Source organism: Harpegnathos saltator, unplaced genomic scaffold (assembly GCF_003227715.2).
Source record: "Harpegnathos saltator strain DR-91 unplaced genomic scaffold, Hsal_v8.6 scaffold810, whole genome shotgun sequence".
Classification (NCBI taxonomy): Eukaryota; Metazoa; Arthropoda; class Insecta; order Hymenoptera; family Formicidae; genus Harpegnathos; species Harpegnathos saltator.
The window spans coordinates 813,679-835,210 of record NW_020230661.1 but is presented as its reverse complement, the minus strand read 5'-3'; the positions used below and the strand labels follow the sequence as shown (position 1 = coordinate 835,210).

At 50.1% G+C, this 21,532-nt stretch overlaps 1 protein-coding gene across 5 annotated transcripts in view; it reads right to left on the bottom strand.

The window, feature by feature from the left end:
• ptc (protein patched) overlaps positions 1–21,046 on the bottom strand; it is a 53,055-nt gene extending 32,009 nt beyond the window's left edge. For 3 of the 5 annotated variants that reach the window (XM_011155248.3, XM_011155249.3, XM_011155251.3), the window contains exons 1-2: positions 19,669–21,044; positions 6,055–6,247 (exon numbers count right to left, since the gene is read on the bottom strand). In XM_011155248.3, coding sequence (XP_011153550.1) covers positions 6,055–6,247; positions 19,669–19,872 — 397 coding nt within the window. In that variant the 5' untranslated portion in view covers positions 19,873–21,044. Of the gene's footprint in view, positions 1–6,054; positions 6,248–19,668 lie in introns of all 5 variants that reach the window. The other 2 variants (XM_011155247.3, XM_011155250.3) reach the window with 2 other exon arrangements.
• Between the last annotated feature and the right edge of the window lie 486 nt (positions 21,047–21,532).

Below are 21,532 nucleotides of genomic sequence, written 5' to 3'. Positions count from 1 at the left end.
CAATCGCTAATGCGGCCCGCGCGGTTTCTCTCACGGCGAGCTCCCGGTGCAAAAGGCAAAATAGCGCAACGAATTCGGAACGAAAGAAAGCCGGCGGCCGTCCCGCTCGCAGGCGCTGCACGGCTGCAGGTGATTGAAAGCCGATACTCCCCCCCCTCTTGCCCCGCGCTCGCACCGGACGCAGTTGCATGCGCCGATCGTTAAAGTTCTCGCTCGCGCTCGGCACCCTCGGATGTTGCTGGACAGCCGTTGGCCGTTTCGGCACGTCCGCATCGGCGCCGCATATTTCCGAGCTCGTTACCGCGGCCGTGATCGCGGATTTTCCCGAGAATGCGTGATACGATCGAATCGTGCTGCGAGTCGTCGTCGTCGACGTCAGGTGAATACCGAAGCCGCGTGAAACCCGGACGAAGGAAAAAAAAAAAAAAAAAACAATGAACAGGGAAAAGCGCAATTTGGAAAAAATGCACAACCATGCGAAATGCCATTTGGCATTTCGAGGGAATTTCGCGGTAAGACGGCTGCCACGCTGAGGGAAAAAATTCCGATATTTATAACTAGAGTGAAACTGACTGACGTGAACTGGAAAATAATAATAAAAAAAAAAAAATTATCAATACGGTTAGATTGTACTTTGTTTGTACCTGTTTGTACTACTTTTTGTGTTTCATTTGTACCTGAAAGAATAAAAAGATAGGGGGAGGGGGAAAAATAGCCAGCAAGCAAGTATAAGATATCCGAAAACGGCCAACGCCAGTCGAAAGAGAATCGTTTATACCTCAAAGAAACCGGAAGTACAGGATCTTTGAAAAACGTCCAAGAAGTACTTTCGTCAATTTTTGAGATATCGCAAAACAGCCAACGCTATTCGAAAGAGAATCGTTTGTATCCGTTTGTACCTCTCTTCAAGTCTTGTGTCTGGCGATCAACGAAATGCAAATCGGTTCAATCGGTTCGCAATGGCATCTTCCGATAATTGATGTGGAACCCATTTTCCTTCTTTGTGAACCTTTCCCAAATCATGTAAACGTTTGGCAACTGTTGTATGATCAACATTTGATGCTCCGGCAAGTTAAGCCAATTGTGCTGGATTTTCGTCCAATAATGCTTGCAAATCTGCATTTCCAACTTTTTCCCCAGCTTGTCCCAAGCGATCTTTGTCGTTAACTTTGATATCACCACTTTTGAATCGTCCAAACTAATATTCACATGTCACTTAATTGGATGGAGCAACATTACAAGTTTCACACCAGGATTCTATGACCTTCAGCCGCCGTTTTCTTCCGATTAAAAAACGCAAAAAAGCAACGCATGCCGAAAATGCTCTTTAGGAAGCTCCATTTTTAGATTTTTATTAACACGATTGTTACTGCATCTATTGTTAGTAAATGACTAAATATCATGGATTAATATTAAAGCATTAAGAAGCACAATAGCTGTATGATTGGAGTGTCTTCGACAAAAGTGACATTAGTGTCACCTCTCTTGCAAAACCTCCAAGACTAAATTACACTCCTAATATATCGCCGCTATTTTCTCTTGGAATCTCTTGGAATCACGAAAATGTTAAGGAAACATGATTGACGCCGTTGACGACGGTTTCCCCTCCGTGTGTACGCGAGACCAAACGTCGATATTTCACAGGAGGTGCTCGCGAATATTCGCCCGCTGAGGTATCGGCCAAAGCGGCGGCAACGTGCTAAAGTGCGGCAAGAATGATGCGACGTGTCGCAAGGCGCGCAGGGTCGAAGGAGATGGGGGAAGGTAAAAGGATATGACGCTATCCGGCGAAAACAACAAGCCGGCGCTAGGCGAGACGCCGAGAGAGGCGCGACGGACGCGTGTGTGTACCCTCTCATCGCGGTACCGGATATCCGTGAGGTGACTGCACCGCGATATATGCACAGCATACAACGCCAGTTCCACCCGTTGCGTTCAGCCGAGAGACATGCGGGCGCAGATTTTTTGGGAAGGCCGATTAACCGCCGGCCGGGATCATCGGCTTATCGAGGACGAGCGAGCGCGCGTGCGATTCATTCTTCTCGGTCGAACTCAATCTCACTTTTGTTACTCCTTCGCGCCGTGCTGTAAACAGAAAGGCTATATATGCTTTGTCAAACACTCCTGCCGGCGATGTCACTCCGGACATCCGGAATGCAACGAGCGAGCGGCCGTCTATACAGGATGTCTGATTTTAACGAGTGAACCTCTGCAAAGCGAGATTTCAAAGTGCGCGTTTTCGGAGCGGTGTTCAACCTCGAGCGGGCACATTGCAGTTGAAAGGAATTTAGTTCTTATTGGGCGGATGTAACACGTCGAGGTTACTCAGGAGTTTATTCGATTCTTTTTCTTAACGAATCACTTGTTGATCAATTTTTTTTTTTAATGAATCAGTATGCCTCGTGTTTATCCTCATTTTTCTTTCTTAATATTTATATATTTTTATAATTTATGTTCGTGGGTATTTATATACAGGGTGTCCGGGATCTTTCGGAAACGAAAAATTGTGATTGGAGATTAATTAGATCAAACTGAAAAGAAAAGTCCTTTTACCATTTTGCAAATAAGTAAACAAATTTTCAAGTTACCAATTAAAAGAGCCTCTAGATGCGGTCATTTTCAATCGTTAGTAACTTAATAACTGTTGCGATTTTTGCAAAATGGCACGTGACTTTTCGTCTCAGTTTGATCTGAATAATCACTTCACAATTTTTCGTTTCCAAAGAATCCCGGACACTCTGTATGTGTGTACATATGAAGAATTCAAGTTTTATCGAGTTATTTTATTATTATATTTAATCAATTTTTTTTTAAATATTTAATCTCTAATATATTCAATATTTAGATTATATATAAATATGAAGATGTCAAGCGACATATTGGATGTTCGAGTAGCTGGGAATTACCCGCGAACATCACGCAATCGCATATCCCGCCGTAATAAAGGAGCGCGTAATAAACATGTTGAATTATATAATATCGATAAGATGTAAATTAGGCTAAGGGCCATAAATGTTGAGGCGCGCGGTCGGAACGACCGTGCGCAGAATACGAAACGATGCGGCGAGCCTCAGGTCAAATCGCAAATTCAACGTTCCGCGCCTCCTTTAACGATCCTTATAAATCCTTTAACAGCAGCGGGTTTATCGCCGTGACTGCCGACAGCGGTCGGCTAGCGCGCGACTTTCGTGTCCGCGAGAACCGATCGTCGAGAGCGAGCGAACGAACAAACAAACGAACAAACGAACGAACGAACGAACGGTCATCGGTCGCGAGCGAACGCGGCGGAAAGGAGGTTACCGGATGTTACGCGCGCGAGCTGAGCTTCCGACCGAGTTGTTGGGAGACGAGAGAGAGAGAGAGAGAGAGAGAGAGAACAAGGTCGCGGCGGCGATTTCGTCCCTCGCCCGGAGGAGGATCTGCGCGGCGGTCTCGCGCGAACACTCGCGAGCTCGCGAGCGAGTCCTCTGTTTGTGTTCGCCGTTGGACAGATCAATCCCGGTCGACCTAGACGATCTAGGAGGTCCGCGGTATCTCCCGGCCGATCGAAAAGCAGGACACGACGGCGTTTCTTCGTGCCAAGTCGAGCGCGTCGAAAGAATCCCTATACAGTTACCCGCGACATCCACGGCCGCTTCTCTCTCTCTCTCTCTCTCTCTCTCTCTCTCTCTCTCTCTCTCTCTCTCTCTCTAGTTCTCTCTCTTTCTCTCTCTCTAGTTCTCTCCCCGACGAACGGAATGTTTGTTCGCCCCGTCGAATCGTCTCCCGTCACCCGCGCCGCGCGCGCTCTCGCCGACGGTTAGCGGCGTGCTCCTCGCTGAGAAATTTATCCCAAATATACGCGAGCGCGTTTACACTAGACGGTGTCGTTTCCGGGTAGCCGGCCGGACGACCGTCTCAGCCACCAGCCGAGGCCGGGAGTTTGTCGGCTACCTCAGCCGGATGTTTGGGGACGATCCCGGAGTATCCGGTCGTCCCTCCGCTCTGTGTCTCAAAGTATCAAAATGCAAGGCAAGAGGAGGCAGACGTCTTGGACGGAGAGGGGGAGAATTTCTTTCGCTTCTTCTCGTTAACCTCGACGCTTGTTCACAAATTAACGAGGGCACTTTCAAAAAAAAAAAAAAAAAAAAAAAAAAAAAAAACACGTAACTTCAGAACAAGCGGAATCGTCGAAAGTTTGGAGGATTTTATTCACATATACGGCCTCAAGAGGATTCCTCCAAGATTAAGAGGAAAATATTATAAATACGTTACTCTTGTAGTTAAAGGGATTGTATGTTATGTGTATAATGCAAATCTTATTGATTTTAATATAAATTTCCTCTTATACCTGAGATTATTTAATCTTTTTTTAAGAGGATTATTATTCGTTCTTACTGTACTTTTATTCCTATTGGTTATACTAGTTAATTTGAAAAAATTATTATAATGTATAACGAAAAGTAATGTATTTATATATATATATATATATATATATATAGATGTACTTTTGGCTCCAGTTTTACAATGAATAGGCACGAATGAAACAAGATCATCATAACGTCAATAAGTTTCCAATCAGTTTTGTTATTTTGTAGCAACAAAGATGTCCATCATAACCATGTTTTTTGTATAAAACACAGTTTTAAAAGAAAAATTATATTATTCAACTTCTTGCGATAGATTACAAACTGCATTTGACCAAATATGGATAAATTACCTTCCGTATGTGTTACGGCAACACACATACTTTTTTTAAAAAGCGTTCTAAATATTCTGGCCCATGAACGGATGGTTATTTTTTCGTTCATGTCTGAAAGTAGAGCAAGACTGAACAAATCAACATATTTATCTTTATATAAGAGAAAAATTAATTGGTATAAGAGGAAAACAGTTAAAATAATATTGAATAAATTTTAGATAAATGGTTCACTTTAATCACTTCGTCGAAAGAGGAATCCTCTTTCCGCAAAAGGCTTCGCTTAGAGAATATGGGACTATGCGAAAAATCACTTCACAAATAGAATATTTTCTTTCTTTGATGCAAAACGTTTGCACGTAAAGGAAGATCAGTCCCTGACTGAGGAAGGACACTTTTGCTCCTGAGGACAGCTGAAGAGGGCTTTCCCGCGGGAGTTTCATTATCCCGACACCTCGGGTGGAACTCGCGAGGAGTTTGAGTATTCCACTTTTGCGCGCAAATTTACGATGGCGATATATTCGCGCGGAGAAACACACATGATCCCATTAGAACGAACTTTTCCCCTAACCAGGTACCCGAATAGTGCACTCGCGAGTTTCAGTACCCAGGTACAGAAATACCCGGCTTATACAGCGCTAGTTTCCATCCTCCCCGGGACACGTACGTATCGCGTACGCATTTTGCTCGACGCTTATAAATAAAGCGTGAGAGAGGACGAGAAGGAGAGGGAGGGAGAGGGGGGGAGAGAGAGAGAGAGAGAGAGAGAGAGGGAGAGGGAGGGAGAGAGCCAACGCGCGTCGCACGGATAACTGCACAAACGCGAATTACGCGAGCGGAATGAGAGTGAAATGTTCCGAGAACTGGAGCCGATACCCCAGAGGAGCTTCGCTTTTTCCTCGCGTCCGCTTTCATTCGCGCGGCTAAGCGCAAGCTAGCAATGGTCGTTCGAATTAACGCGTTCGGCTCGTGAGTAAATATAGAAGGACCACCCAGAGTGTAACTAATGTATCGCGTGGTGGGAGAGATTCCGCCGAGAGAGAGAGAGAGAGAGAGAGAGAGAAAGAGAGAAAGAGAGGAGAGAGAGAGAGAGAGACTCGTTTACCTCTCTCCCAGCTGCGTTCTCTGCCGCGGCTATCCTTCTTTCTCCATTCCCGCGGACGATTTATTTGTCCACGCTGCCACGACGACGACGACGACGACGACGACGACGACGACGACGACGACGATCTCGCTGACGCGTGCGCGATCGACGTGCGCGCACGCGTGCACTCGGGGACGGAAACTTGTTGCAACCCTGAGTAAGTGCGTGCGAAGGGAAGAAAAGGGGAGAGAGCGTAAGGACGGAAGGAAGGACGGAAACGAAGGTCACTCACCCTGCACCCACAGTTGCTCGACCTTGCTATGAACCTGAGCGGATTTGAGGGCGACGCAGAACGTCGCGAGCGCGAGGATCGCGACGAACAGCACTTTCCCAGCATGCCTCTGCAGGAAGTAACCCAGCTGACTCAGTTGATCCTGCAGTCGCGCCCTGATCCACACCGCTGACCTCTGACCCTCCGCCTTCCCCTGAAAAGAAGAGCGAGAGAGAGCTCGTGAATGTCGTCCTCGACAAAGAACCGCGTGGAAGTCCCCCCCCCCCTACCAGCCGCCATTGTGCGCCTACAATGCGCCCATCGATCGCGCTTCCACAGATGCACGCACGCACACACACACACACACGCACGCACGCACACGCGCGTGTCGCTCGGACAAATTGGATGCTGCGCGGGAGCTATTTTCGTGGTTACGCTTTTCTAATTACCGCCGACCTACTCAGCCCCGCCACGCGTATCTAAGGGCGGTAATCGCAACCGGGTGTTACATTCGACGTCACGTAGAGTTCAACTTCGGATCTAAGGCCGTTACTCGTCGGCAGCTTCGAAGTTCCGAAGCTTTGGATCGAGTCAACTTCGAAACTTTGAAGTTTTTCTATACCGAAGCTTCGAAGGATACGGGACGGTCGTTTCCGAGCCTGCACTCTTTGTTTCCGTGAATAACAAAAGCACAGGCTCGTGGTTCGATCCCCGGACACCTTCGGATTCGCGAAATTTCCAAGTTCGAAGGCTGAAACTTCGATAGTCGAATATCTTGCATCGAAGCTTCGAATGCGAAGACTTCGAAGAAAAATGATAACTCTTCTTCGGACACTCTGCAGGAATCATTTTAAAAGATCTTGAGCGTAAGATCCGACTGTGAATACCGGCATAAAGACGTCTTATCGTCTCGCGAGGGCGTCTCTGAGGGAACATTAAGACGCCTTAATGTCCTCGCCGGGGTCTTCTTGCTTCTTCTGTTTTGCGACGAAAACGGAACTTGGTCGCGTCGCTGATTTTGGCGTGTGCTGTAGACCGGAATAATTCCGCTGGTGTTACGTAGAATAAGAACGGGTGCGGAGAAAGAGAGAGAGAGAGAGAGAGAGAGAGAGAGAGAGAGAGAGAGAGAGAGAGAGCCGGTTTCCGGGAAAAATCGGTGAACGCTCCCGTCTCCTGCGAGAGAGTAGTAAATGTGCGGAGAAAGGGGGGACACGAAGGGGGAGCGAGCCCACCGGGGCCTTTAAATTCGTCGCGTGGGTTTGTAGGATGACAAGTGGCGGAAATGGTAGAAAGGGAAAAAAAAAGCGAGAGTGAGAGACAGTGAGACAGAGAGACGAGTGGGACAAAAGGGGAACGAGAGGGACGGACGGCGGTTCAGGCTTTTAGAGAAGTCTTACGGCTGCTTAAACGAAACCGAGAGAGGGAGAGAGAGAGAGAGAGACTCTCTGGGAGAATGAGAAAGAGAAAGGTACGAAGAGAGTGGTGATCGTACAAGGAGAAGTTGGGCCTCACCGAGAGGAGGGGGAGAAAGCAGCGTTTGCAACATTGCAAGCGGCAACGTTGCGTACTACCTGGTGGCCGCTCTGACAATATGTACCGTGGACCACCCGCAACAATGTCTATCTTACGAAGGGAAGGAAGAAGAGATACGTCTCTAGTCTTGAAAGGAAGAAAGGAGAGAAAGAGAGGGAGACGGTGCGAGGGACGGGAAGAGTCCTCGCTGCTTCTTTCTCGCGCTCATGGCCGCTCGCCATGAGAGAACAAACGAGATGCAATTTGTAGTAAATAAGTAGTCCAGCGAGAACCAGCGCTGCGTATCTGTGTGTGTGTGTGTGTGTGTGTGTGTAAGCGATACATAGGTATCGCTGGTATCCGCTGGTGGCTTCACGATCGCGTAACGTTGTCGCGCGGGCGCGGCGAGAGCATAACGGTGTAATTTTCCAGTGCGCGACTCCGGGATCGACGTGGCCGAAACGGAGTGTCGGATCCGCGAGCTTTCGCGAAGGGCCGGCGGGGGCCGCGCAGCCGAGATACAGTTACCCTGGAAGAAAAGTGCGCGCGCGACGTGCGCCCCTCGCGCGGCAGCTGACGGACGAAAATATGGATATCGCGCGAGCGCGGCCACGTATCTCGGGGCGGTAGCCGCGAGAGACTAGTATCGGATAGCCAGGTTTTCCGGCCAATTAACTCCTGCGGCCGCACCGGCCCGGGGCTCCGGGTAATTCTAGACGCGCGGACAATCCGCGTCGACCACATGGTGCCGCCGCACTGCGCGTGTTCGTGAGGCTCCTCGGCGCGCTGCACGCGCTTCCGCGATCCGCCCCGCAAACGCGCGCTGACTCCTGCGCGGACGGCCCGGACGTGAGTCTTCTTCGAGTCCTCCGGATCCGGCGTGAACGCCGCGTGGGAAAGCTGCAAATTCCCCAGCGGGAATATGTTCGCTTTTTTCGAGTACGAATCGAAGGACGAAGCTCGACCGAGGCCGCACGTTTTCTCCTCTGATGAACTTTTTGCTAAAAAATGAAAACTCTCTCGAGTGGGGAATTTTCGTCCCTCGTAAGCACAGACGGGATTTACGATGACACGAGCCGCTGTAAATCTTTCGCTTTAGTGAACTTGCGAGAAGAGGAAACTTTCGAATGCCTTCAGGTTGGGGAATCTCCGCGTTTTATGAGTTCGCTTTTTTACCTTAAAGAACGAGATTTATCATCGACGCGCTAACAAGGTAACAAGGTAAAACATAGGGGAGACTCGGAAATTCAAAAGATCATGAAACTTTGTGTGGAAAGAAAGTAGTTAATCCGTAATGTAAAACTAGTTTTTGTTCGTGCGGAATTCCACCAGTCTGAGAGGCGGTGAAACCACCCTTAAAAAATAAAATCATTTTCATTTTTAGCATACACCTTTTATTGTTTATACGAAAGTTGCAGTGTATTTCATACTCTTTGCAACTGTGTATTCAGATTTTGCAAAATTGAAAAATTTTTGAAACCCCTTCCGCCCTCCTCCAATTTTGCAAAATCTGAATACACAGTTGCAAAGAGTGTGTGAAATACACTACAATACATACTTTCATATAAATCATTTTTGCACATGCCTCGCACATTTTAAAAGATATATGCTAAAAATGAAAATTCTTTTTTTTTTCGAAGGGTAGTTTTACCCCCTCAGACTGGAATTCCGCATGAACAAAAAATAGTTTTGCATCACGGAGATGAACTACTTTACTTCCATACAAAATTTCATAATTTTTTGAACTTCCGAGTTCCCTGTGTTTCCTTGTTAAGTATAAAGATCCCGCCGCGACTCAGGAACGGAAACACGAACAGATTCGCGCGATCCGACGACTTCAGCGGTCATATAACTTTTCACAAATTATGGAAGCGTGCAACTTTTCACGTTTCGCGTTTCAGCTCCGAAGGAGAAGGACACACGATCGCCATCCCGCTCGTCCGTCGTATTCCCCGGAACACACGAGACGATCGAACAGGTCGAGAGAGAGTGTGGGTCCGAGCGAGCTCCCGGGGTGCTGCTCCTTTCGGGCGTTACGCGACATCCAGTCGCAAGGACATCCCCCGCTAATTGTACCGTTTTACTTTTCGCGTAACACGCGAAAATCGCAACGTACTGCCGAGAATGCGACGTGCCACACATCGGACGCGACGTGCGGTCGAGAATCTCCATTCTCGCCTGCGCAAGGAGTCTCGTTTCAGGAGTGTGAAACGTCTGCATACGGGGTGTCCTGCGGCACGCCGCTTTGAAGACAGAATCCCAGACGAATTCCGAGACGTCGACGTTGCCTGCTCGGTTGGGTGCGATTGTGAAAAAAAAGAAGGATCCCTCGTAAATGAAAGTTCAACTGAGCGAGCGGGCAAAAGAACCAAATTTTTTCCCCATTAACTCCGAAGCTTCTTTCTTCCACCAAACATTAACAATAAACGTTGCAACAATCTCCGTATTCGTTTAGAAAGAGAAGATTCCTCCTGGTGGGGACCTCCAAGGTAGCGAGCCGAGCTAGCTTCACGAATTATTACGTAACACACCCTGTATGGCACACCGGCATTTTCACCGACCGTTTCGAGAAAGAAACCGAAAGGACAAAGTAGACAATGACGATGATGATGATGAGGTCGACGACAAAAAAGAAAAGGAAGTCGGGACGCCACGAGTCACTCTCGAGACGTCTATATAGCGTCCACATATGCGGCAGCGCGCGCGCATCAGAGAGAGAGAAAGAGAGAGAGAGAGAGAGAGAGGGAGAGAGAGAGAGAGAGAGAGAGAGAGAGAGAGAGAGAGAGAGAGAGAGAGAGAGAGAGAGAACGAGAGAAGAAAGAGGACAGTTGATGGAGGGGACCAGGGGCAAAGATGGTTCCCCCTTTTTCCCGTAAGTGGTCTTTCTCTCCGTCGTTCTCTCTCGCTCACTCCGCGCCGCGCGGGCCTTATGGGGTTTCCCCCGGTGGTGGGCAGTATCTACATATTACAAGCTCGCGGCGCGGCGCGGAGACCACCGTCGTTGACATAAGATCCTGTTATGCTGTCTGCTATCTCTCGGCGCAGCTCGTGTCGCGCCATAAAAAACATTAAAAGTACGAGTAACATAAATTCGTTAAGCGCGGCGGCGGTCGCCTCGCTTCGCGACTCGTTTCTCTCGCGAGTGTCCGGCCCCGCTCCCCCCTTCTTCGCGAGACGAGCTCGATCGCTCCCTAAACCCTCTCGTTTCTTCCACTCTCCCCCCTCCCCTCTCATACACCATTGCTGTCACTCTGTCGTCGGTCTGTCTTTTCGCGTCTCGTCTCGTCTGCGTCACCTCTTTGTTACTGTCACTCTCGAGGGCTTCCTTCGATTCTCATTGTGCCCCCTCCCCCGTCGCCGCCGTTTCGTCGCTCTCGCCGATCATTGCCAAGGTTTGTCGCGAAGACTCGCCGCGGAAAATTCACGGATTTTGGGTCACGCGAGACTCACGCGTTCTCTGGCGATCTGTCTCACCTCTCTCTCTCTCTCTCTCTCTCTCTCTCTCTCGTGAAGAAATCTCCTCCCGAGCACGAGCGTCGTGCGTCCCGGCTCGGATGAGTTAGACGTAAGAGCTGGGGCTTCGTCCACCCACGCCGTTTTTGTGTCCTCGGAGCAGCAACACGTGTGCGTGTGTTCGTTGCTCGGATACCACGATCGGCTGGCTGGGTGTACCCTGATGCCTCTTTGACGTCGCGACTTTGAGATCATTGGACGCGACTTTGGGACTTTTCGTTTACCCCCTCCTCCTCCTCTCTCTCTCTCTCTGTCTTTGTGTCTTCCCTCTCAGTCGCGGATTGCGTGAATTCCCAGAGATTCGGTATGCGTGTGCACGCGTCCTGGATGAACGAAGAGGCTCTTGCGGTAGGCACTGCCTGCTGGCAAGCGCGGGAAACTCGACCCGGCCGGCCGACACTTTTTGGTTGAAAATTCTCTGGAGACCTTGGTTGGTCGATGATCGATTGGAAATTCAGGTCTCTAGAGAATTTTCAACCAAAGAATGTCATCTGGCCCCACTGCGCGACGGCGTTCTAATCGACTGGTCAATTAACCCTTTGTTGCACGTTCTTTTCTGGATGGATATAATTTTGTGAAACTTGTTACCCGGGGATTTTTTAAGCCCGTATCAGATCGGATCGGATTGGGATTGAGTATTGGATTGAGATTTAACCAATCAGGGCTAAGTCTACTATATTTGAGATTGTTCTCATTTTTCCAATTGATGAAATTTCAATCCAATCTCAATTTGTCCAGTTCTCAAGCGCAATCAGCTTGTTTCATTTCTATAATTATATTCGCCGTATGAGATCCGTCATTTTGAATTTTGTATTTTTCATATCGGATTCAGCGATTTCAAAAATTCCAGAGTAACAAGTTTCAAGCGAATTCGACCGATTTTGAAAATTCCGTCCGCCATTTTGAATTTGTGTGTTTTTCATACCGGATTTGTATTCTCGGCGACCCCGAAAACTTCCAGCTAATGATCTTGAAGTATACGTTATTACTTAAAATTTCACGTAAACCAATTTATTCTTTAGAAACGACAGTTTTGTTCAGTAAATGCTTATTAATAAAAAAATTACTTATTCGAAGTGACTCTAAAAATTGATGTATTAGTTAGAGGAAGGTTTTAGTAATCCAACAATATCAAATATACTGAAGAAATATGTGAAAAATTTAAATTATTGGCAAAATAAGCTTGGATGATAGGTGGCACTCTGGGAGGACCACTGTGCAGCAAAAGGTCAACGCATCGCGATTATTCCTACGTTGAGAGGGAAACTCAAAGGTCGGGGCCCGGTAACGAGGCGTTTCCAGAGGCATCGATTACCGCACACTTATTGACGCACGCGCGCGCGCGTTCGTGGCTTCGACAGATACGATTATAATATACAGTTTATATTGGTACATAATTAATATTAATACGAGTACGATGTTACGAGTTAATACAGCAGAAAAATTGCAGAAACATTGCGGCAACGTTGCAGCAATGTTTCTGCAATTTTTGCAGTGCGGTGTGAGTAGTGGGGCGTATTATTAAAACTACGCGTGCACAAATATCATTAACAGCACGATACATTTACACCAATTGACAAGAATCGACGACAGGAATATAATTGACCTAAAATCGACACTAAATTCGAGTCTCTCTCTCGCGAAATTTGGAAAACGCCGCGGCGTTTTTCGTAACGTTTCTAGAGTTTCATGAGCAAGTTCGCATACCGCTCTATCCTTCAAATGCCGATCTGCCGATGAACCCCCATCGCCCCCGTCGCATAATTAATGCGATACGAACAAGCGGGGCTATGTAAGTCGCTCCCCCCCCTCCTCTCTTCTCCGTCTGTTCCTTTTCAATCTTTATGCCGAGACTGGGACAAACACCGAAAGGGAGAATACGGAGAAAGGATCGAGAATCCGAATGACCTTTGTATGCCGCACGAAATTGACACACACAGAGCGCCGGGGGCAGAAGTTTATTCGAACTTTCGGCGTTCCTTGGTAAGTGATACGTGGTGCGGCGGTGGCTGGGCAAACGGGAAACGAGAGGAGCGCGACGAACGGAGATGAAAGACGTCCGAACGAAAGGTGGCCGTTCGTGTGGGCGTGTATCCTGTAGGAAGGATGAAAGAGCGGGCCGCCTCTTGATCGGTGCCATGTCGCCGTCGACGAGTCCCGGGGGAAAAGCGGAACGGCCTTGAGGATATTTCACGCGTTAAGGACGCGAGAGGAGCGCGTCGACGCCTTACGAAAATCGAATGTGCGAGGACGCTCGCGAGGATGGACGACGTGTGCCGCGCAGATTTGTCTTCAGCTCTCGATGGGAAAAGGGGAAAACAATCTGTTGGATCTTGTAGGAAGCTCCGGCGAAATTCGCCTTCCTCGAAAGGTCGAATCTCCGTCGAGGATCGAGGAAATTCGAGATTCTCACGCGCGGCTCTCGGAGGGACGACGGGTTCTCCTCCGCTCGAGCGGGGTGAATGAACGTCCGTGTTTTCGTTTGCCGACGCCTCTCTGATTTTCCGTGGAATTTGTTTAGACTTAGTCACGGCCGGGGACCGCCGAAAGCCTGTGAGTGCATTAACAGCGAGTTTAGTTTAAGTTTACGTAAACACCGGTCGTCTCACATGTTGCTTGGAAACGTCCCGCGCGCCATAATTCACGTAATGAAATAGCGCGCTCTCGTGCAGTACAACGTACAATTTTCCCATAGTGGCGAGTTGGCTCGCGAATTAAAACTTCCCCCGTGACATCCCCCCTCGCACTGGATCTGCATTGGATCTAGGGTCGCCAACTGTTTTCCGCCCGGTTTTCACAAGTCTTGTCCAATGTCCAATCACCTCAAGTCAAACCGGACGTCATATGTCCGGTTTTTAAGTTATATCCCAATCAATGGAATGAGAGTTTAGATTTTTTAGCAACGTTTCTCCGTTTCAAGCGACTACAAACGATCGAGCGCCACGAAAAGCCATCTAGTAGATGATCTGCCGATCCATCATTCCATATATATTAAAAAAGTAATAGTTCATTACTAATTTTATTCAATCGAGTCTTCTTTATAAAATTGTTTGGAAATTAATATTGTAAATAAATTCTTGTCATATTTTGTATTTAATGTAACGTTATGATTATCATTTCTGTCCGGTTTGGGTTTGTCATCAAAGAAGAAATGTCCGGTAATTTTAACTTTTGGATTTGGCAACCCTAATATGGGTTCGCGTCGCGACTCTCGGCGGCTCGGAAGGTCGTCCGATATTATTATTTTTCTGTCGAACGACGCACCTGCTGATTCGGAAATGAATTCGTACCTCGGGCTCTGTGAATCAGCGGCCGATCTGTCCCCCCCTCCCCTCCCCGAGAGACTCAATAAGAGGGCGACGCTTATTTGTCTCTTCATCGGGACCCCCAAACACACGTGTGCGGTACGTTTTTACCTAGAAGAAGACAGATGTAACCGCGCGCGTTCCCGCGGCCGCGAGATTGCGGCCGGCTCCACTTTCGTGACTCATCCTGCAGGGTACTTCTTCACAGAACTCCTTCACAGATCGCGTGTTCCCACGTGCAACAGACTCCGCGCTCCGATAGGCGTCTTATTCGAGCCTTTGACGTTAAGTAGTTGCGCAACAATTTTAATGATTCAATTGGAAAGGATAAGATACATCTTTCAATTAATAACAATGTATACATGTATGACTTGGATGTATTAATTTAAAACCATGTGACATACCGGATGCTTCAAAATTAAATTTAATTATTGAGAAAGAAAAAAGCATATAAATCCGCAAATTAAATTCCGGCAGAATTTAAAAAAATTAATTAAAAATAAATTATAAAATCAGCCGAAAATCAGCCCCGTGCCTTCGATGTTAAGTAGCATAATAATTTTAATAATTCATAATAATTAATTAATAGTTACGTAACAATTTTAATAATTCAATTAGAAAAGATGAGATACCTCTATTTCAATTAATGATAATATATATATATATATATATATATATGTACAATAGACATGTTAATTAAAAACTATGTAACACACTGAGTGCTTCAAAATCTTGGAATTAATTAAATTTCGGCGAAATTAATGAAATTAATTAAAAATAAGTTATAAAATCAGTGCCTTCGACGTTAAGTAGTTGCGCAACCAATTTTAATAATTCAATTGAAGAAGATAAGATCCACTTACTTCAATCAACAATAACTGTACATACGTATAATAGATATATTAATTAAAAATTATGTAACACACTAAATGCCTCAATATCCGAAAATCAATGAGATTAATTAAAAATAAATTATAAAATCAGTCGATTTCCCGTGCTTTCAAAATTAAATAGTAAAATTAAATAGTTGCGTAACAATTTCAATAATTCAATTAAAAACGACAAGATATATATCTGTTCCAATTAATAATAATAATAATATAAATAATAAAATAATACAATAATAATAATAATATATGCACATAATACATGTATTTCGACTAAATTTCGGCAAAATTAATGAAATCGATTAAAAATAATGATGAATTAAAGGTTCCCCGAGCAGCGTAGAGCCGATCGATATTTTTCCCTAAAGGATAACCACAACAACACACACGCTCGCGAACCAGAATACCGAGAACGCGGCGTTTCCGATTGAGGAAATCCATCGAGCGCGAAGGGCCCGGGACGGGAGATCACGATCGAAGATAAACGCTGAATTCCAGCGGCACGAAATAGCGTACGGACGCGTTCTATCCCCCGTAATCGTGTCTTCATTTCTGGCAGCTGAAAACCGTCGTCATCGGCGCGCGCGGCACGGCCCACAATACGTACACCACCAGCGGACATTCACACGCACACGCTCGCCCCGCGCTCGCGCGCCCGCACGCGTGCGTGTGAGAGGGAGTGAGATTAAAGGGCGCCGACGCTACGTGTGCGAGGGACTTCCACACTAATAATACCTACAAGAGCGGAGAGCGGCGAGCGTACCGCCTTCACGGCGACTCGTGGACGCGCTCTCGTCTGCGTATGTGTCTCGGGACCACCGAATGTCCCCTCGAGCGCATAACCGCGGGACGAGAGAGAGAGAGAGAGAGAGAGAGAGAGAGAGAGAGAGAGAGAGAGAGAGAGAGAGAGAGAGAGAGAGACCAAACAGATTCTCGCGAGCATGGTGCCGGGGCGGCTTCATTTGCGTCGGCAAACATTTCAGCGTTTCACGTATCGACTCATTAATAGTCAACGTCCTGTCCCAAGGCTCCCCGTAAATCTCCTTCTCGATGAGAGGGTTGCATCGTTGCAGCTCCTTTCGAGTGGTCGTCGCACGCATCCGCAAACGCGGCATGGTGAGAAAAGTTCCAAGTCGAGGGGAGCGGAGTTTCTGGAATCTTTGCCGAGCCAAATTCGCCTCGAAAGAAGCAGGAGTAATTCCGTTTCCTTCAACCTGGAGGAGGAATGTGTTTGGTCGGTTTGTCGCATTAATTCGACCCCGATATCCTTCCCCGCCGTGTGCGGTTTCGCTTTTACCGGAACACAGCCCGGCGCGGCGAGTCGCGATCGCGCCGATTGAAATTGATTTATTCTCGTGGAGAGCGCGGCTCTCGATCGCCGGATCAACCTTGGCCTTGTGCCGCGTGCGTGTGCGTGTGCGTGTGCGTGGAGCCCCGGAGCTTCGCAGAATACGCGGATCCGTTATCGTCGTCGCGTTACGCACACGCACACGCGCACGCACACGCGCCACGCAGAGTTCGTTTACTCCAATTTGTTTACGTTCGTCAGGGTCGACTCGTAGCCGTCGCGCTGCGCGCAGATACCGGCCTCGTCATCCCCCTCCACGGTCCCGGTGATAAAGAACATTGAAACACCGGCCCATTATCGCTCCGCTCTCGCCAGACCAGCTAGACCAGCGAGGGAAACACCTAATTGAACAAATTGCTCCGCTTTAAGCGCGTGCGCGCGCGCGCGCGATAACAACGCAAAAATCGCACGGCCGCGCGCGCCTTCTTCGGCGAAAAACATGCATCGCGCACGTCGCATCCATTCGACATCCCGACGCGCGCGAACGAAACTAATTCATCACATTCCATTATCATCTCGCGCATAAATCGTCGCGTGGAGAAGAGAGAGAGCTAGCCTCTCTCTCTTCTCCACGCAGAAGGAGGAGGAGGAGGAGGAAGAAAAAGCAAGAGGAAAAAGAGACGTGTGCATGCATCTCCACACGCACGCACGCACGCACGCACGCACACACGCACGCACGCACGCACGCACGCACGCACGCTCTCGCCTTGTGGAGGCCGGGGCCACTGACTCACTGACTCATTCGGCATAAACGCGGAGCACGAAGAAGAGCCTCCGCCGCGGAGCGGCGCGGCGCGGCGGGCCGAGGAGAAAAGTGGAGCATCGACCTCGAATTCGGTTGGTCTTTTTGTCCTTCGGCGGCTGCTACTCGCCCCCTGAATATATCGCGCGATTGTGCAACAGCGGACCATACCTCGGGGACGACCCCGAGGAGAGTACTGAGGGTGTCGCGAGCCGGTCCCCCGCGGTCGCGGCTCGCGCGAGGAGACTTCCCTCCGGAGCCTGCCTTTTCCCCTCGCCTTTGCGACTTCCGCGTTTCTGTCCTCGTCGCGTTTACGCGGCGTGATTTCAGCCTGAGAATCGGGACGCATTTTTCAGCCTTCGCCCCCCGTGCGGAGAGATGCGCTCACGCTCTCGCTCTCCCTCTCCCTCTCGCCGCGGTGTCCGACGAAGAAAAGTCCGGCGCACGATCGCTTCCTCGATCTTGAGCGACGGGACGACGAGCCGCGGTTATACGAGCTCGGACCCGCGATGTGGAAATCGCTCGGCGAGCGACCACCCAGCGCGACTATCGCGAGCAAAAAGTTCGCGAGGCCTGCCGCCGCCGCCGCCGCTCGCCTCGGTGCCTTCGCTCTGTCTCTTATTATACTAGGGGGTAGGTAGGTATGCGCGAGTTTCTCCGGACTATCGGTCGCTCGGGGGAGGGAGACACGAAGTTGAAACGCGATTGAAAATAGCATGAACCACGCGGGACTCAACACGTCGCGGCGTCTTTTTACGCGCAGTTTCACGCAGCCACGAGATAAAAGAGGTGAGACGACGCGGTTCTGCAGACAGAGAGAGAGAGAGTGGCGATCGATGCACGAGGAGGGGGAGGAGGAAATATGTTGCGCTACTCGCGCGGATTGTTCCGTGTTCAAAGTGGGCGTTTGCTCTCTCTCTCTCTCTCTCTCTCTCTCTCTCTCTCTCTCTCTCTCTCTCGCGGTATCTGCCTCTCGACGAGGCGAGAGATGCCTACCATCCGGTTCGCGCGGCACGCACGGATTTTCGTCCGGGGGAAGGAATCTCGCGGGACCGATCTGGCGGGGCCTCGCGCGACAGATCCTAGGAGATCCTTCTCCACTTATAGAAACGTGCGCGTCCGGTGCGTTTCAATCCCGCCAGGAAGTCGATCTACGTTCGTTCGATCATGCCCGGGGTCCTACCTTTCGGGTCTAACGAAAAAACACGCGTCGGGACCACCCGGCTATGTGAAAAGTTCGTAGTTAGGTCCCGGAGAGCAGCTGTGGAGCGCTACGGAAGCTCGAGGGACGAGCGTAATAAATAGCGGCGGTTCGCTTCCACGTGACAAGTTTCGTCCCGAGCGGCTCGCTCGTTTCCACGCGATTATCACCTTTCGAGCTTTTCGCAACAGCCCGGCTCGCAGGTGGACGTTCTCAAAGGCGCGCGCGCGCCGCAACACACGCTGCTTCTCGCCGCCCGGAGATTCCCGGTGGGAAATAACGGCGCCGTTATCGTCGACGGACGATATAATCCGTCCGCTTTGTCCGACGCGCTTATCTTGGTGTCCGGAGAGCCCATAACTCAAAGTGGCTCAAAGAGCACGCCGTTGTTTAGCGCAACAAGTGTGTTTTCTGGCGACAAAAAGCCGCCAATGGAGAGAAATCGTTCAATCGCGCGCGTCGCTTAATTAGCGTCTTATTAGCCCCGCCGTATCATCAGGAGACGATTATACGTGTATACGTGATGCGTATACACCCGACACGGCAGTTGGCTCCCGAAAGAGGTATTAATTAATTGATAAGCACATTAATAGGCATCAGATTAGACAATTGGAAGATCACATGCAGGATCGCGGACTGAGGAATTTTCGATTAACCGGGACCAAGGATGCAAGCTACTCTTGCTCCTGATGTCCGATCTAGAAGCATCGAGGTCTCTAGAGTAAGGTCTGGTCTACAATACGTGTCGTAAGTTGTAAGCCGTAAGAATTGGCGAATTACAATCGATTGTTACGAAAACAATCGGCTATAATTGGTCAGTTCTTACGGTCAGGCTTACAGGTTTACAACACGTATTGTAGACCAGGCCTTAGTCCTCCAAAATTCCATATCCCGACTGATCAGCGCGCACACACACACACACACACACACACAGAGATCTTCGACGGACTAATCGATCCTAACCTTTAATCGGGACAGTCGAAAAGCCCTGAGCAGAAAGCCGTCCCCGAAATTAGTCGAATCCTAACCTCTAGGCTCTTAATCCCCGACGGCTCGAACGGGGCGCGCTGCGGGGGACACGAAAGGGCGGTTAAAGAGCCGCCCGTACTACCACTGGCAACACTCACCTTCTCGAGTTGATCCAACGCTATCGCGGCATCCGTCCAGCTGGGTCTGACGTAGAGGTCCGACTCGTGCCGGCTCTTGGCGGCGCTCTTCGCCGCTTGCGCGTCCTTCTCGCACTCCGCGGCGCAATTCTGCCGCGGGCCCTGCGATCCTGAAGGGCGTCCCGCTAGGATCCCCGTGGATATGGGACCGGACGCGGAAACCATGATCCGTCATGCATTCGCCCGCGCGCGCGGTTACTACTTAGCGAAATGGCTGCTGGCTCTCGCTCTCGCTCTCGCTCTCGGGCACCTTCCCCGATCGGTCAATTCGTCATCGAGCGAGTACCTCGATCCGATTCCGCCGGAGACGTCCGCGGTAGGCCCGCACTCACTGGCCGACGAAACCGTAGCACTTTCCTCCTCTCGAGCAAGCACTTCTTCACCAACTACTCACTGTCCGCGTCCGCGTCTCGGCCGCGTACGTAACACGTGAGCCCGCTCGTCTCGCTTGAAATTCGCGCACGAGAGCGAGCCGCGACGCGCATGCGCGCGCGTCCTACCGATATCACGCTGCGTCCAGAGAGATCGGTTTTTAGGTTACCCGCGACGTAAATACGTCCGCCGGCGACGGCTCCTACCTTTTCTCTCTTTCTCTCTCTCTCTCTCTCTCTGTCTCTCTCTCTCTCTCTCTCCCTCGCCAGTGCACAGCCTTCGCTGACAGGGGCGAACGTGCGCGCGCGAGATTACGGCGGCGACGTCGAGCGACGTGATTTTTTTCCCGCGTGAATCGCGCGACGATCAATCACGTGCGACGCCCTGAGCAGTCCGTGTCGTACCGGAATGCCGACCTCGGCCCGTTGTGTTCACCGTTGCACGCTCGGCTTGTCACTACTGTCACCACTGGTCCTCGTCGTCGTCGTCGTCGTCGTCGTCGTCGTCGTCGTTCTCGTCCTCGTCCTCGTCGCCGTCGTCGTCGTTGTTGTTGTTGTCGCGGTCGTGTTCGTGGTCGCCGTCGTCGCTCGGCTGTGCGAGCCGCGTACGTTCCCCGCCGGCCGTGTTTCGCACAAGCCTGCGATCCAACGTCCCGATAGTGCGTGCTCGTGCTCGAGATGATGCGACGACGGACGCGAGCGTGCACACGACCACCACTTAGAGCAGTCTAAGTCGGTACTAAGCGAAACCCGCTGCCACATTTCTCCCGTAGCCTGCCTGCCGCGCCGGCCATAGTTGACGGCTTTCCCTCTCTCCGCGGGCCTCCGCGCACTCCGGATCGACTGCGCAAACATTCAGGCGCGTACGCGTCTGGGCCCGTGGCGAGATCTAACCTCAACGCGCGGCGCGAGTGCGCACGCGCCGCCGGTGTCGCCGTTGCTCGCCTCTCCCGTAGATTGGATCGCCAGTGCGATTCGAATCGGCCAGATGCGAAATTCAAGTCGCTCCTCGCGTTTCACGACCAATGCGCGAATCCCCGGCGCGGAGCGTCCCCGATCGATCGAGATCGATCGCGGGGCCCCGATTTTCGCGCGTCCGACTCGCCCTCGATCGATGCGCCACTGCGCCGGACGGGTGACGTGAGCCGAGCGCGGCCGAGGAGAGCCGAAGTGTCGGGAGCTCGGAGAGGATTGGCGGAGGCGCCTTGGCGTTCCGCGTTGCTAGGATACCCGGGGACTAGCGAGGGGAGCCGACTCTAGACCACACACGCGTTCCTATTTCCCCCGGAGCAAAAACATTACCCACACCGAGACGAGCGCGCGACACACACGACGCGCGCAGCTGCGCTACCCGCGCGAATCGCCGCGGCGCGCAGTGGTGCCTAGGCGAGCGAAGCTTCGCTTTTTCGCTCTTTTACAGTTAAACCGCGATACCGAGCGGCCGATGTCAATTC